This window comes from Acinonyx jubatus, chromosome C2, assembly GCF_027475565.1.
Source record: "Acinonyx jubatus isolate Ajub_Pintada_27869175 chromosome C2, VMU_Ajub_asm_v1.0, whole genome shotgun sequence".
Taxonomy (NCBI): Eukaryota; Metazoa; Chordata; class Mammalia; order Carnivora; family Felidae; genus Acinonyx; species Acinonyx jubatus.
In genome coordinates, this window is record NC_069384.1 from 113,169,735 (window position 1) to 113,185,452 (window position 15,718).

General features: G+C 39.1%; 2 protein-coding genes across 3 annotated transcripts in view; both read left to right on the top strand.

Moving 5' to 3' along the window:
• LOC106975171 (ceruloplasmin-like) overlaps positions 1-463 on the top strand; it is a 29,388-nt gene extending 28,925 nt beyond the window's left edge. The window contains exon 19 of the mRNA XM_027061619.2: positions 305-463. The gene's annotated coding sequence lies outside the window, so the exon portion shown is untranslated. The remainder of the gene's footprint in view (positions 1-304) is intronic.
• A 13,930-nt stretch (positions 464-14,393) lies between these two features.
• The window catches only part of LOC106975216 (ceruloplasmin), a 73,386-nt gene continuing 72,061 nt past the window's right edge, over positions 14,394-15,718 (top strand). Inside the window, exon 1 of one of the 2 annotated variants that reach the window (XM_015072528.3) lies at positions 14,394-14,849. In XM_015072528.3, the coding sequence (XP_014928014.3) occupies positions 14,704-14,849 (146 nt within the window). In that variant the 5' untranslated portion in view covers positions 14,394-14,703. The remainder of the gene's footprint in view (positions 14,850-15,718) is intronic. The other variant, XM_015072529.3, reaches the window with a different exon arrangement.

Sequence of the window (15,718 nt, forward strand, 5' to 3'; positions counted from 1 at the left end):
ATATATACATATATAGCCTATACTTTGTATAAGTGTGAAGGCTTTTGACAGCTCTTGAAAAAAACTAAATAATTATTATATATTATTTCATATTCCAGTAATACTTTATTTCTTCTCATTCCCATCTTCCCCTTTCTCCAACACATTTTACTAGCAACTTAAGGATTAAAATATTATCTTTGTTTCTGATTTTTCATCAGCTCCTTGGTTACTTAGGCCATTACCCATTGGTCTCTCGATAGAATGATTGTAATATTTCAATGCAGTTACTTCTTAGAACATTATGAAACATTCTTTTCCACAGCATAAATATCCTTCTGATATGAAGATAGTCCATGAGCAGACCTACAGCACCTGAAGAAGAAACACCAGGGATGAAGGAATCTAGAAGGGCCTGATTGAAGACTTTCATGGCAATCTACTAGGGAAACTGGCTGGAAATAAATTTTTTTGGCCAACTTTGTATGTGAGCTGTTTCCTCTTTTTTTTTTTTTTAATTTTTATTTAATTTATTTTTTTTTAATTTACATCTAAGTTAGTTACCATATAGTGCAACAATCATTTCAGGAGTAGATTACTTAATGCCCCTTACCCATTTAGCCCATCCCCCCTCCCACAACCCTTCCAGTAACCCTCTGTTTGTTCTCCATATTTATGAGTCTCTTCTGTTTTGTCCCCCTCCCTGTTTTTATATTATTTTTGCTTCCCTTCCCTTATGTTCATCTGTTTGTATCTTAAAGTCCTCATATGAGTGAAGTCATATGATACTTGTCTTTCTCTGACTGACTAATTTCGCTTAGCATAATGCCCTCTAGTTTCATCCACATAGTTGCAAATGGCAAGATTTCATTCTTTTTGATTGCTGAGTAATACTTCATTGTATATACATACCACATCTTCTTTATCCATTCATCCATTGATGAACATTTGGGCTCTTTCCATACTTTGGCTATTGTTGATAGTGCTACTATAAATATTGGGGTGCATGTGCCCCTTCAAAACAGCACACTTGTATCTCTTGGATAAATACCTAGTAGTGCAATTGCTGGGTCGTAGGGTAGTTCTACTTTTAATTTTTCAAGGAACCTTCATACTGTTTTCCCGAGTACCTGCCCCAGTTTTCATTCCCACCAGCAGGGCAAAAGAGATCCTCTTTCTCCGCATCCTTGCCAACATCTGTGGTTGCCTGGGTTGTTAATGTTAGCCATTCTGATAGGTGTGAGGTGGTATCTCATTGTGCTTTTGATTTGTATTTCCCTGATGATGAGTGATGTGGAGCATTTTCTCATGTGTTGGTTGGCCATCTGGATGTCTTCTTGGGAGAAGTGTCTATTTATGTCTTTTGCCCATTTCTTCACTGGATTATTTGTTTTTTGAGTGTTGAGTTTGATATGTTCTTTATAGATTTTGGATACTAACCCTTTATCTGATATGTCATTTGCAAATACCTTCTCGCATTCTGTCAGTTGCCTTTTAGTTTTGCCTATTGTTTCCTTCACTGTGCAGAAGCTTTTTATTTTGATGAGGTCCCAGTAGTTCATTTTTGCTTTGGCTTCCCTTGCCTCCAGAGACGTGTTGAGTAAGAAGGTGCTGCAGCCAAGGTCACAGAGGTTTTTGCCTGCTTTCTCCTCGAGGATTTTGATGGGTTCCTGTCTTCCATTTAGGTCTTTCATCCATTTTGAGTTTCTTTTTGTGTAAGGTGTAAGAAAGTGGTCCAGGTTTATTTTTCTGCATTATCTCAGAAAATTGCACCACTTGCTGAAAAGATTGTCTTTATTCCATTGGATATTCTTTCCTGCTTTGTCAAAGATTAGTTGGCCATACATTTGTGGGTCCATGTCTGGGTTCTCTATTCTGTTCCATTGATCTGAGTGTCTGTTTTTGTGCCAGTACCATACTGTCTTGATGATTACAGCTTTGTAGTATAGCTTGAAGTCCGGGACTATGATGCCTCCTGCTTTGGTTTCCTTTTTTCAGGATTGCTTTGGCTATTTGGGTCTTTTCTGGTTCCATACAAATTTTAGGATTGTTTGTTCTAGCTCTGTGAAGAATGCTGGTGTTATTTTGATAGGGATTGCATTGAATATGTAGATTGCTTTGGGTAGTATTGACATTTTAACAATATTTGTTCTTCCTATCCAGGGGCATAGAATATTTTTCCTTTTTTGTGTGTGTGTCTTCTTCAATTTCTTTCATAAGCTTTCTATAGTTTTCAGTGTATAGATTTTCCACCTCTTTGGTTAGATTTATTCCTAGGTATTTTATGGTTTTTGGTGCAATTGTAAATGGGATCGATTCCTTGATTTCTCTTTCTGTAGCTTCATTATTGGTGTATAGAAATGCAACCAATTTCTGTACATTGATTTTATATCCTGAAAACTTTGCTGAATTCATGGATCAGGTCTAGTAGTTTTTTGGTGGTATTTATTGCATTTTCTATATTAGAGTATCATGTCATCTGGGAAGGGTGAAAGTTTAACCTCCTCCTGGCCGATTTAGATGCCTTTTATCTCTTTGTGTTTTCTGATTGCTGAGGTAAGACTTCCAATACTATGTTGAATAACAATGGTGAGAGCAAATATCCCTGTCTTGTTCCTGACATTAGGGAGAAAGCTCTCAGTTTTTCCCCATTGAGGATGATATTAGCATTGGGTCTTTCATGTATGGCTTTTATGATCTTGAGGTATGATCCTTCTACCCCTTCTTTCTTAAAAGTTTTTTATCAAGAAAGGATGCTGTATTTTGTTAAATGCTTTCTCTGCATCTATTGAGAGGATCATGTGTTTCTTGTCCTTTGTTTTATTGACGTGAAGAATCACATTGATCGTTTTGTGGATATTGAACCAGCCCTGCATCCCAGGTATAAATTCCACTTGGTTGTGGGATTTTTTTTAATGTATTGTTGGAGCTGGTTGGCTAATATCTTGTTGAGGGTTTTTGCATCCATGTTCATAAGGGAAATTGGTCTATAGTTCTCCTTTTTAGTGGGGTCTTTGTCTGGTTTTGGAATCAAGGTAATGTTGGCTTCATAGAGAGTTTGGAAGTTTTCCTTCCATTTCTGTTTTTTGGAACAGCTTCAAGAGAATAGGTGTTAACTCTTCCTTAAATATTTAGTAGAATTCCCCTGGAAAGCCATCTGGCCCTGGACTCTTGTTTTATGGGAGATTTTTGATTACTAATCGATTTCTTTACTGGTTATGGGTCTGGCCAAATTTTCTCTTTCTTCCTGTTTCAGTTTTGGTAGTGTGTATGTTTCTAGGAATTTGTCCATTTCTTCCAGATTGCCCATTTATTGGCATATAACTGCGCATAGTATTCTCTTATTATTATTTTTATTTCTGCTGTGTTGGTTGTGATCTCTCCTCTTTCATTCTTGTTTTTATTTATTTGGGTCCTTTCTTTTCTCTTTTTGATCAAACTGGCTAGTGGTTTATCAGTTTTGTTAATTCTTTCAAAGAACGAGCTCCTGGTTTCATTAATCTGTTCTGGGTTTGTTCGTTTTTTTGTTTGTTTGTTTGTTTGTTTTTGATAGCATTGATTTCTGCTCTAATCTATTATTTCCTGTCTTCTGCTGGTTTGGGGTTTATTTGCTGTTCTTTTTCCAGATCTTTAAGGTGTAAGGTTAGGTTGTATATCTGTGACCTTTTTCCTTGTTTAGGAAGGCCTGGATTGCTATATACTTCTCTCTTATGACCGCCTTTGTTGCGTCCCAGAGGTTTTGGGCTTTGGTGTTATCATTTTCATTGGCTTCCATGTACTTTTTAATTTCCTCTTTAACTTCTTGATTAGCCCATTCATTATTTTTTTTTTCAACGTTTATTTATTTTTTTGGGGACAGAGACAGAGCATGAACGGGGGAGGGGCAGAGAGAGAGGGAGACACAGAATCGGAAACAGGCTCCAGGCTCTGAGCCATCAGCCCAGAGCCTGACGCGGGGCTCGAACTCACAGACTGCGAGATCGTGACCAGGCTGAAGTAGGACGCTTAACCGACTGCGCCACCCAGGTGCCCCCATTCATTCTTTAGTAGATTGTTCTTTAGTCTCCAATTATTTGCTATCTTTCTAAAATTTTTCTTGTGGTTGCTTTCTAGTTTCATAGTGTTGTGGTCTGAAAATATGCATGGTATGATCTTGATCTTTTTGTACCTGTTGAGGGCTGATTTGTGTCCCAGTATGTGATCTATTCTGGAGAATGTTCCATGTGCACTGGAGAAGAATGTGTACTCTGCTCCTTTAGGATGAAATGATCTGAATATATCTGTTCAGTTCATCTGGTCCAGTGTGTCATTCAAAGCCATTGTTTCCTTGTTGATTTTCTGTTTAGATGATCTGTTCATTGTTGTAAGCAGGGTATTGAAGTCCCCTAATAATATGTTATTATTATCAATGAATTTCTTTATGTTTGTGATTAATTGATGTACGTATTTGGGTGTGCCACATTTGGAGCATAAATGTTTACAATTTTTAGGTTTTCTTGGTGGATAGACCCCTTAATTATGATATAATGCCCTTCTTCATCTCTTGTTATAGTCTTTATTTTAAAGTCTAGATTGTCTGATATAAGTATGGCTACTCCAGCTTTCTTTTGGCGACCATCAACATGAGAGATGGTTCTCCATCCCTTAGTTTCAATCTGAAGGTGTCTTTAGGTCTAAAGTGGGTCTCTTGTAAACAGCATATAGATGGATCTTGTTTTCTTATCCATTCTGTTACCCTATGTCTTTTGATTGGAGCATTTAGTCCATTGATGTTTAGAGTCAGTACTAAAAGATAGGAGTTTATTGCCATTATGTTTCTTGTAGAGTTGGAGTTTCTGATGGTGTTCTCTGGTCCTTTTTAGTCTTTGTTGCTTTTGGTCTTTGTGTGTGTGTGTGTGTGTGTGTGTGTGTTTTCTCCTCTCAGAGTCCCCTTTAAAATTTCTTGCAGGGCTGGTTTAGTGGTCATGAACTCCTTTCAGTTTTATTTGTCTGGGAAACTTTTAATCTCTCCTCCTATTTGGAATGACAGACTTGTTGGAGAAAGAATTCTTGGCTGCATATTTTTCCAGTTCAGCGCATTGAATATATCCTGCCATTACTTTCTGGCCTGCCAAGTTTCTGTGGATAGGTCTGCTGCTAACCTGATCTGTCTTCCCTTGTAGGTTAAGGACTTTTTTCCCCTTGCTGCTTTCATGATTCTTTCCTTGCCTGAGTCTTTTGTGAATTTGACTTATGATATGCCTTGTTGATGGTTGGTTTTTGTCGAATCTTATGGAAGTCCTCTGTGCTTCCTGGATTTTGATGTCTTTGTCTTTCCCCAGGTTAGGAAAGTTTTCTGCTATGATTTGCTCACATAAATTTTCTACCCCTTTTTGTCTCTCTTCATCTTCTGGTACCCCAATGATTCTGATGTTGTTCCTTTCTAATGAGTCACTGATTTCTCTAATTGTTAAATCGTGCTCTTTTGCCTTAGTTTCCCTCTTTTTTATGATTCATTATTCTCCATAATTTTGTCCTCTATATCACTGTTTTGCTGTTCTGCCTCATGCATCCTTGCCACCTTGGCATACATTTGAGATTGCGGCTCAGTTATAGAACTTATTATTTCATTCTGACTAGTTTTTACTTCTTTTATCTCTGCAGAGAGGGATTCTAATCTATTTTCGACCCCAGCTAGTATTCTTATTATCTTGATTCTAAATTCTGGTTCAGACATATTTCTTGTATCTGTGTTGATTAAGTCCCTGGCTGTCATTTTTTCCTGCTCTTTCTTTTGGGGTGAATTCCTTCATTTCATCATTTTGAAGGGAGAAAAGCAATTGAGGTAAAAAAAATTAAAATCAATAAATTAAAAACAACACACACACAATAATCAAATAAATGATGCTAAATTCTAGGTGTGTTTTGTTCTGGTTATTGAAAGGAGTTTGATAGATTACAGAAAAAAAGGGGGGGAAGGAAAATGTTTGAAAATTTGAGAAAATGAATACAGTGAAATGCTATAAAATGAAATGATGGAAGTAAAACAGAATTTGAAAAATTTACAAGGTAAAAAATATAGTAGAAAAAATAAAGAACAATGTTTTTAATAAAAATTTAAAATAAAAATAATTTTTTTTCTTTCTGTATTTAAGAAGAAAAGAAACAAAAGAAAAGAGAATTGAATAGATGGACCAGCAAACAGACTGAAATACAATTGAAATTACATTGGTTTCCCCTTGAAGTCAAACTATGAAACACTTTATAGTCTGTAAACTAAGCAGGTAGAGAGATTTGCGGTGTTCCTGAAGAGCGAGGTTGGCCCAGTTGGGCGGAACTTAGTGTAACGGCTCTGTACTCCACTAGATGGTGGTGCTTAGTTTACTGGGGTGGATTGTTGTGGGACTTGAATGTGTGTTTGTGCATGCGGGGGAGGGGTGAAAGTGGCGTCACCCACCTACCCAGTCTCTAGTATGGGAACTGTGTGCTCTCCCAGACCAGCAATCATGGACCTGTCCTTTGTCTCCAGCTTCTGTACACTTCCCACTTTTACACTATCTGTGACCAAGCTGTCAGGTTGCCAGGTTGCACCTCTCCCCTGAGTTTTATCTCAGATGTGGCTGTTTCCCAACCCCTCACTTCTGAGGGACTGTGGCTTTGACCTGCTCAGACCTTCTGCGGGAGGGTCTCAGTTAATAATGCCCGAGTGCTGGCTCCATCCAGGAACGTTGGTGGGACCATGCTGTTGCCGATGCCCAGAGACTGTGGTTGGGTGCCAGCCCACTACAGAAAAAATTCACGTGATCATGTAGCAGCAGTGTTTCAGAGATTATGAAAATCACAACACACATCTGGTGCCAGGCTTCCCCCTAATGACCTTGTTCCAGCACCAGTGAATGTGGTTGTTCTCTGGGGTCTGCTGGGAACAGGTGGCCACACAACCTCTACCAAATGTCCTTCCAGCAGGGGAACTGCTTCTCCCCATGTGGCCCGAGAACCTCCTGGACCCACTCTGCTCCTGCGGATTCGCCCTTCCCACCAGAGGACCACCAGGTATTGAGCTGTAGTTTCAGACTCTGCGCTCCCCCTGTTCATAGAGTCTTAATGGAATTTAAGCCCTCTCTTTTCTCCTTTCTCCCTTTTTAGTTCAATCCCTGCGGCTTTTTCCACTTTTCCACTTTGTCTCCAGCTGTTTTTGGTGGTGGTGGGGGAGGGTCCCGTACTCTCCCCCCACCCCTATCTCTGTCCTCTCTCTGCAAGCAAAAACAGCTCCCTGCCCTCTGCAGCTACTCTTTCCCCAAGTTCACCTCTCCGAGCCATGTACCTGTTGAGTTCTGTGGTTCAGGTTGTGCAGATTGTTGTGTTAATCCTCAAATCAGTTTTCTAGGTGTACAGGATGGTTTAGTGTTGATCTGGCTGTATTTCATAGACGCAAGATGCAAAAAAAACTTCCATGCTGTTCTGCCATCTTGGTTCCACCTGCTTCCTCTTTCTGTAAGCTGTACCACTGGAGTAGAGTCTGTAGTGGTGTAACAAGGCTTTCAACACGTAGAAGTGGGCTTGGTCAAGAGGAACAAAGACAGTGGCTACAAACTGAAGTCTAGCTCAATAAAAAAAAAAAAAAGAATACAGGACTAAACTGCAAACATCAAAAAAATGAAGTTCTCATAGCATGGGTGAGAATTTGAGTCAGTCTTTAAAATTCAACTCCATATATTGGAAGTTGCAGATTACAGAATGTATAAGTACCAGATTTCCAGAACCAAGAATGAGGAGTCATGCTCTCACCTTGTATCTAACAATATTAACATTTGAGATGTGTTCTGCTGCAATTAACAGGAGACCCAGCTAACAGGGGATTATCAGTGGTGTTTCTTTCAAAATTTTAAGAAAGGAGATAGGTGGCTGCTAGGGTTGGTTTAGCAACTTGATGATAAAAGGCCAGTGTCTTTAATGCCCTTGGCCTTTCCCTCATGACTGTTGCCTTGCAGTTGCAAGATGGGTGCTGCAACTCCAAATCTTGCATCCACATTGAAGGCAGAGAAGAAGAAAAAAAGAGTAATAACTGACTGCAGCATCTCCTTTTATCAGGAAAGTAAAGTCTTCTGAAGAGACCCAGCTAACTTCTTCCAATGTGTCATTGGTCAAACCCCTGTTATCTGGCTACTCCTAACTGTGATTAAGGCTGGGAAAGAGCCTTTGTAGCCTTAGAGGGAACAGGAAGTAGGGACTAGACATGTCTTGTGCATTGGCTAACAGCTCATGCCTTAGACAATAACTAAGAATATTTGAAATCAGGAATTGGTGAAATAAAAGGGTTCAGCATGGGATTTGAAACCAAAGCCAGACTTTTCATTCCTTTTACTTTTTAACTTCGTAAATTCATAAGTAATATATAAATACCTGGAGTCTTATCAATCATATCATTTTACCCCAAAATACTCCAACTTGTGTCCCCAGAAGTGTACTTTTAAAAATTAATATGCTAATAATGCTATTATAACATTGGATAAAAGTAATACTACTACTTCACTCTCTGTTGTTGAAACCAATGAGAACCTATAAAATATGGATGCAAATAGCCATCCCTCCCTTTCCCACAAGAAACATCCAAGTTTGAAAATTTTAAAAGAATTGCTGACAAAACTACACTACTCTTTAATTTTTGAAGATGTTGCCCGAAATTCACCAAAAACAATGCTTAATTCATCTACTCATTCAAGAGTACAATCCTAGACTTTGAGATTCAGAGATGGACAGGAGTCATAGTCTAGTAAAATAAACTCTATTTTAATGGATACGTGAAGTATGACTTGGTGAATGGAGTTGAATGGAAAAGTCCTCAACTGCATGCATTCTTAACAGGAAGAGTCAAAGACTAAGAATGCATCAGTGGGATGTGTCTCCAGCACAACTTTCTGCTCTCATTTTAATGATGAGTACTCATTATTTCAACAGAAATATTGTTAGTGCAAAAAAAAAAAAAACAAAAAAATAAAGGAATATGCCTTAAGAATATACACTCTTTTGGTCAAATTCTATACTTACCAAGAAATTTTTTTCCCATAGTTTGATTTTTTAAGTAGACTTATAAACAAAAATTTAAAAACCCCAATAATATATGAACGACCTGGCTGGCTCAGTCAGTAAAACATGTGACTCTTGATCTCAGGGTGGTGAGTTCAAGCTCCATGTTGAGTGCAGAGATTACAAAATAATAATAACAATAATATATACGCATCCTCCTTTACTTTTTTTTTTTTAATTTTTTTTTCAACGTTTATTTATTTTTGGGACAGAGAGAGACAGAGCATGAACGGGGGAGGGGCAGAGAGAGAGGGAGACACAGAATCGGAAACAGGCTCCAGGCTCTGAGCCATCAGCCCAGAGCCTGACGTGGGGCTCGAACTCACGGACCGTGAGATCGTGACCTGACTGAAGTCGGATGCTTAACCGACTGCCCCACCCAGGCGCCCCCCTTCTTTACTTTTAAATGAATACATTACCACATTGATTTATTCTCCAAGTTTGTTTGTAATCAGTGAGCCCTCTAAATCTAGTCATCTTTTTGTCAACTGACAAAATGAAGGTTCTAAATTTGCCAACTGCCAACCAAACCCTGGCCAGAATCCTTCCACAACACAGAGAGACTGAGAGGCCCAGCCCAATATAGTCTGGAACCATTCTCTAATGCCCACAGGATCACAGTGCATCTCTGGGTCAGGCAGGCTTATATTTGAATTCCATCTATTCCACTTACTAGATATGGGGTCTTCAACAAGGGATAAAATCTCTCTTCTCTGTAGTTTCCTTGTCTGTAAAATGAAGATAATAATAATAATATCTATTTGTGGTATACTGTAAGCAAAATAATGGCCTCCCAAAGATGTCCTCATCCTAATCCCCGGAACCTATGAGTATGTTATTTTACATGATAAAGGTGAATTAAGGTTGCTAATCAACTAAACTTAAGATAGAGAAATTATTCAAGGTTATCAGGTGGGTCCTTAATAGTAGAAGAGGGAGACAGAAGAGAAGGTTGGAGTGATGCAATGTAAGGACTCATCCTGCCATTGTTGGCTTTGAAAATGGTAGGGGGCTCTGAGACAAGGAATGTGGGCAACCCCTGAAAACTGGAGCAGGCTAGGAAAAGGTTCTCCCCTAGAGACTCCACAAAGGAATGCAGCCCCACTGACCCCTTCATTTTAGCCTGATGATACAGACATCTGGTTTCTGACATATAGGCCTGTAAGATATTAAATTTATGTTGTTTTAAGCCATTGAGTTTGTGGTGACTCATTAAAGAAGCAATAAAAAAAACTAATATATCTATCTAATTGGTTGTTTTGAGGATGAAATGAAATAAAATGTATAAAGCACTGTGCTGGCACACAGTCATCATCTAATAAATGTTATTGACTGTTATTATAGTTAACATTTATTCATTCTTTCAATTTTTATTAAGCTGTGTGTCAACCATGATTCTAAATGCCTAGGATTCAACACAAAACAAGGCATAGTCATTGGTCCCCCAAGAAAGCCCAGTCTAATTGAGGAGACAGTCACATAAACAGATAATTCCAATAGGAAATATGCTTTAATCATGTTTTTAATTTTCAATATTTTATGATGCTTTGACATCTTTGGGGGATCATGCTAGTTGGGAAAAGACTGTCCCCCCCACCCCCCACCCCCGCAGAGCTAGGTAATTCATAGAGATAGTGAACAGCTTGCAGATGAGCCAGACTTTCATATGCAAACCAACCAATCCCAGATTCCATACCCCCAACTCCTTTATCTAACTCACACACTAAAGCCCATATTTCCTCTGCCCTAAATCAATCTGAGCCAAGTACCAAACAACTAGAGACAGCTCCTATGCCCCAAAGTCCATTATGATTATTCAGACTAGCCAATCATAAGCTATTTACTCTGCCCTGCCTCGCCTTTCCCACACAAACCCCAATAAAGGCTGTGGCCTATGCTTCCCCAGTCTCTACTTCTGCCTCCTGAACAACTCTGTTGCCTCCCCACGTGACCCTGTGTAATGTTCATGCTTCTTGTTTCTACGGGAATTGTAACTCTTCTTTCAGTGACATTGGCCTCTTTATGTCATCACCAATGTGTCATTATCTTTTGTAAATTAAGACCCAGGCAGATTTCAAAGTGATAAGAGCTATACAGAATGTATTACCCCCGCATGGAATAGAAGCAAGAGGGAATGGGGTCAACATGGCAAGAGAGGAAGAAAGTCACATATTTGAAGTTGCATGTAATTAAGCCTTGTGAATAAGTTATTCTTTAATCTTTTATAAAAGTAATTCTAGAGGAGCCTGAGTGGCTCAGTCAGTTAAGCCTTGGACTTCGGCTCAGGTCATGATCTTGTGGTATGTGAGTTGGAGCCCCACATCAGGCTCTGTGCTGACAGCTCAGAGCTTGGAGCCTGCTTCAGATTCTGTGTCTCCCTCTCTCTCTTTCTGTCCCACTCTCGTGCACTCTCTCTCTCTTGCTCTCGCTCTCACAGGTAAATAAACATTAAAAAAATAATTACAAAGTGATTCTACTATTTTGGTTCTCTTCCACTGCTAATAAATCATATGCTTTGATTTCTACATTGTTCATGGTAGTAAGAAAACAAGAATGGCCGTTAAAATATAATGCCATTAAAAAACAAATCTCCTCCATTGTAATGTACACATCGACACCAGAAAGGCTTTTGTGGGATTAGAATCTAGGCTTTCTCTTCCCCCGCCTGTGACCCCTCTACCTGCCAGAAGGTGATGAGCCTAACCTTGACCCACTAATGGGCAGCCAAAGGGGATGGAGCAACCAGAGCCCCATCTATGTGACACTCTCTAAATAGTCATGAACTGAGCAGTAGAGGAGAAGATCAGCCAAGCCAGTGCTATACTAGTTCAAGTCAGGGGGCTGGTTATCAGAGTTCTTCGTGTGACCCCACTTGCCGATAACATTCCAGAGTTGCACAATTTCCTGTAAAAAGATAACATCATGGTGGTCTGACTGGTCATGAACAGACTGCTATTTTATAGTGAGTGTTTCCTGCTGTCACAGAGTGAAAGACTGTCCTTGGCAGTTTGTTTCTCAATAATTCTGATTTATCATGTTAAAAGCTTCATGGATCAACCAAAAAGAATCTGGGGGGTATAAGCAGGAAATCTTGCCAGAACAGAAATAAAACAAAAGCTTCCTTGATTTTAGCCATTATCAGCCCCAGGACCTTAACTGCTAAATGCACGTAAGACTCACCCAATCCAGAAATCTTTCAGACAACAACAAAGAAAGAAGGAAAGAAAGAAAGAAAGAAAGAAAGAAAGAAAGAAAGAAAGAAGAAAGAAATTGTGGAAAATGATTAAAATTTGTGCGATGTAACTCTAAGTATGCAGTGATTATTTATAGCAAACTACAAAGTTATACCCAGGTTCTGAGATAACAACCTTCTGACAGACACAGCCAAGTGGATAAGCTACTTGGTCCTGTCTAGATTCTTCTCTTCTTTCTTGCAATGCTCCAAGTCAGCTAAGCCTCTCCTGGTGGGCCCTCTGCTCTTCTTGTGTCACCCCAGTTTGTGCTGCTGTGACACATTTGTGGAGTGCAGAAATTCTCAATTGCAGCATTATTCAAAGTTCACTTTTGAGTACCAGCTCTGGAATCACTGTAAGATTTGCAGTGTTAAATGACCCTGTCAATGGCTGGTTGCTTATTAGCCCACAGTGCTTATTTAGACAGTCCTGAGGCTCAGCGCATTCTCCCTACTTCCTGCCACTCAGCAGCTTTATGGGAAGGGTAACTGTCACAAAACAGGACAGAATGTGGACTTCCTGACCCTCTCTGCATTGCAACATAAAATATTTACTCCCACTGGTCAGGAGTGTTACTGTTTAACCATTTCATTTCACCACCAATATAAGTGGTGCTAGAAGTATACATTCTGGAGCCCTCCATAGTACTACCTGAGCTGCGTGTGTGTGTGTGCGTGTGCGTGTGTGTGTGTGTGTGTGTGTGTGTGTGTGTGTTAATTAATTAATTAATTAATTTGGTGGGAATGGGGTAGACTTACTGAAAAAAGTGACTTCAGGGATTATTGCTGTGATCTGATCACCGTCCTCCCATCTCTCAGGGCTGAGTTTGAGCATGGAGTAGAGAATGAGAAAGAAGGAAATGCTCGGAAAGCTATTGGCTCATACAGTGGCTTTGTGCCATTCTCCCTTTGGGAGTATGAACTGCTAAATGATGTCCCCTCCAAGTAGAACATTTGGGAATAGGAGCCCCTCTGGACACCAATGTTTAAAAGAAACAGCATCTTGCAAGGCACAGATTTTGGCCAGTGTTCCTCTCAGTGGACATGAGGGCACAATAGTTAAAGGTGGCTCTAGAAGGAGGTCTTGGGACATACCGAGCATTGGAACTCAGTTTTCTGTATCAGGGCAATTACTTAAGATTACTATAAGCTGGTGGGAGAAGTATTTCTATGCCTTAACTTAGTAGATCATTTCAATTACCATTCGGACAATAGTCCTCCCAGACTGAGGTTTTACAGGTGAGGAAACTGAGGTTAAGTTTCTTGCCTGATATGACGTGGTGCCATCAGATTTTGATCTTCATCCTGCTGTCTTCCCTGGTACTTACTATTGTCCTTCTCTGATTTTTTTTTTCCATAGCACTTGTTGCTAATACTAGCTGTGTTCTCTCTTCATTTGTACAATACCAGTCTCTTGAAAGCAGAACATAAGCTGATGAAGGTAGGGTTTCATGTCTGCTTTATTCACTGCTGTATCTGCAGCACTTGGAAGAGGGTCTGGCACACAGTGGGCTCACTCACTAATACTTATTAAATCAATGAATTATGCAAACATCAGGGTTCTTTCTCCTATGTCAATCTATTTCTATAAATAACTTGGGACAAATACATAAAATGCATTGAAGGATTATATTAACACAAAATGTGCAGTGTTACAACCAGGATTTTCTGTTAATAAACTTGTATTCACTTAGGGTAATAAACCCCTATTTACTAAGACCAACCTTTGCCTTTGAAAACAGATCTACTTATGTCTGCTTTCTTTAATGATAAAACAGAATTATCACCCCCTGTTATGCTCTGCTAGTTATTTTGCATATAGTAATGCAGAATAATTTGGCAAACTTTCTATGCAGATGTGTTAAGAGCATACAAAATAGATAAATCTTTCACAATAAGATTCTTATTGTGAGATACTTAAATTTGGCATGCTAAATATCGCACTTCATATCATCAAGTTGCAATCAAGTATTGTTAGCCATTTCAAAAGTAAAGAGTGACACATTTTAATCCATTTTGCCTAATTTCCTCATGATTTATTAACAGTTCACTGCGAGCAGAGCACTGTACTGTGGCATATTGTTCGAGGAACAAAGGGAGCATTTAGAGATGATTTTTGCCCTCCTGGAATTTACACAACAAATGGAGGAAAGCAGAGTTATGCACACTCTAGTGGCTCCAACAATAACTGTTGGCTTTTTTATTTGTAATCAGAGAAGCCTGGCAACAGAAACCTTTTTTTTCCCTCTGGGCTTACGAGAACTGAGCCGAAGTGGGAAACGTTATTTGCTTTTACGAAACAATTTACTTTTGTGCAACCTGAAGATGTGTCAATCAAGCAAATAAAGGAAGAAAGCCTTATTTATAAAATTGCCTGCTTCTGATTTCACTTTGTTGCTTCTCAGGCTGCACGAGGGAAAAAAAAAATGAAGATTTTGCTGCTGGGTCTTTTTCTACTTTTATATAGTAACTCAGCCTGGGCGAAAGAGAAACATTACTACATTGGGATTATCGAAACAACTTGGAACTATGCGCCTGACAATGGGGAAAAGAGACTAATTTCAGTTGACAGGTAAGTCACTATTTTTATTGTGTACAGACCAAATTTATAAGTTATCAATTAAAAAATAAAGGGAAGAAGATAAAATGTTTTATTAATTTGTTGTATATGGAAACTGCAAAATGTGCAATTGAAATCCGGGAAACTAATAAAACTCCTCTAAATTCCTGGGCACGTTTTGGTGGGGGGTGGGGTGGGAAGGCTGCTCGACTGATTTCCCCTTGGTCCTGGGGGATCTGTGTGGGCTTATTACCTCCTCCGGTCGATATTGCATCTTTCACCAGGGTTCAGTCTTCTTGTCTGTTTGTGCAGAAGTACTTTAATTTAAATAACAACAGTACAAAATGTTATGTTGATTATACCACTTATTGATTATTAGCAGGTAAGACTAAAATGATTTTTAATCCTTTAAAACATCATTTATAAAAATCAAATACAATTTTAATAACCATGACTGTGCTTAAGACTTGTTAGTTGACTCGCAGTTAATTAAGTTTCTCTTTCTCAGCGTTAGCATGCTAATCTGGAAAATGGAGATAACAAAACTACCTTATCGGGTTCTTTGAAGAGTGGGTGCACGTAAAGCTCTTAGTACAATGCGAGGTACATCAGACATGCACAAAATATGTGAGATAGCTATTGTGATGCCCCCCCGCCAAAAAAACCTCTGTGTAACTTAAATGTTTTCGTGTTTCAGGTGTAAGCCCTCTTATTTCAAGCAATAGTCACCATACAATATAGAAAAGCACAAGTATAGCTCTTGATGTTTTTATAATGACGTTTATACTGAGGTCATCAGTCTTAATAATGCCAATTAAACATTTATCACTAAACCCCATGTTTACTACTTTTAAAAATGCATTTTAGGGTTGCCTAGGTGG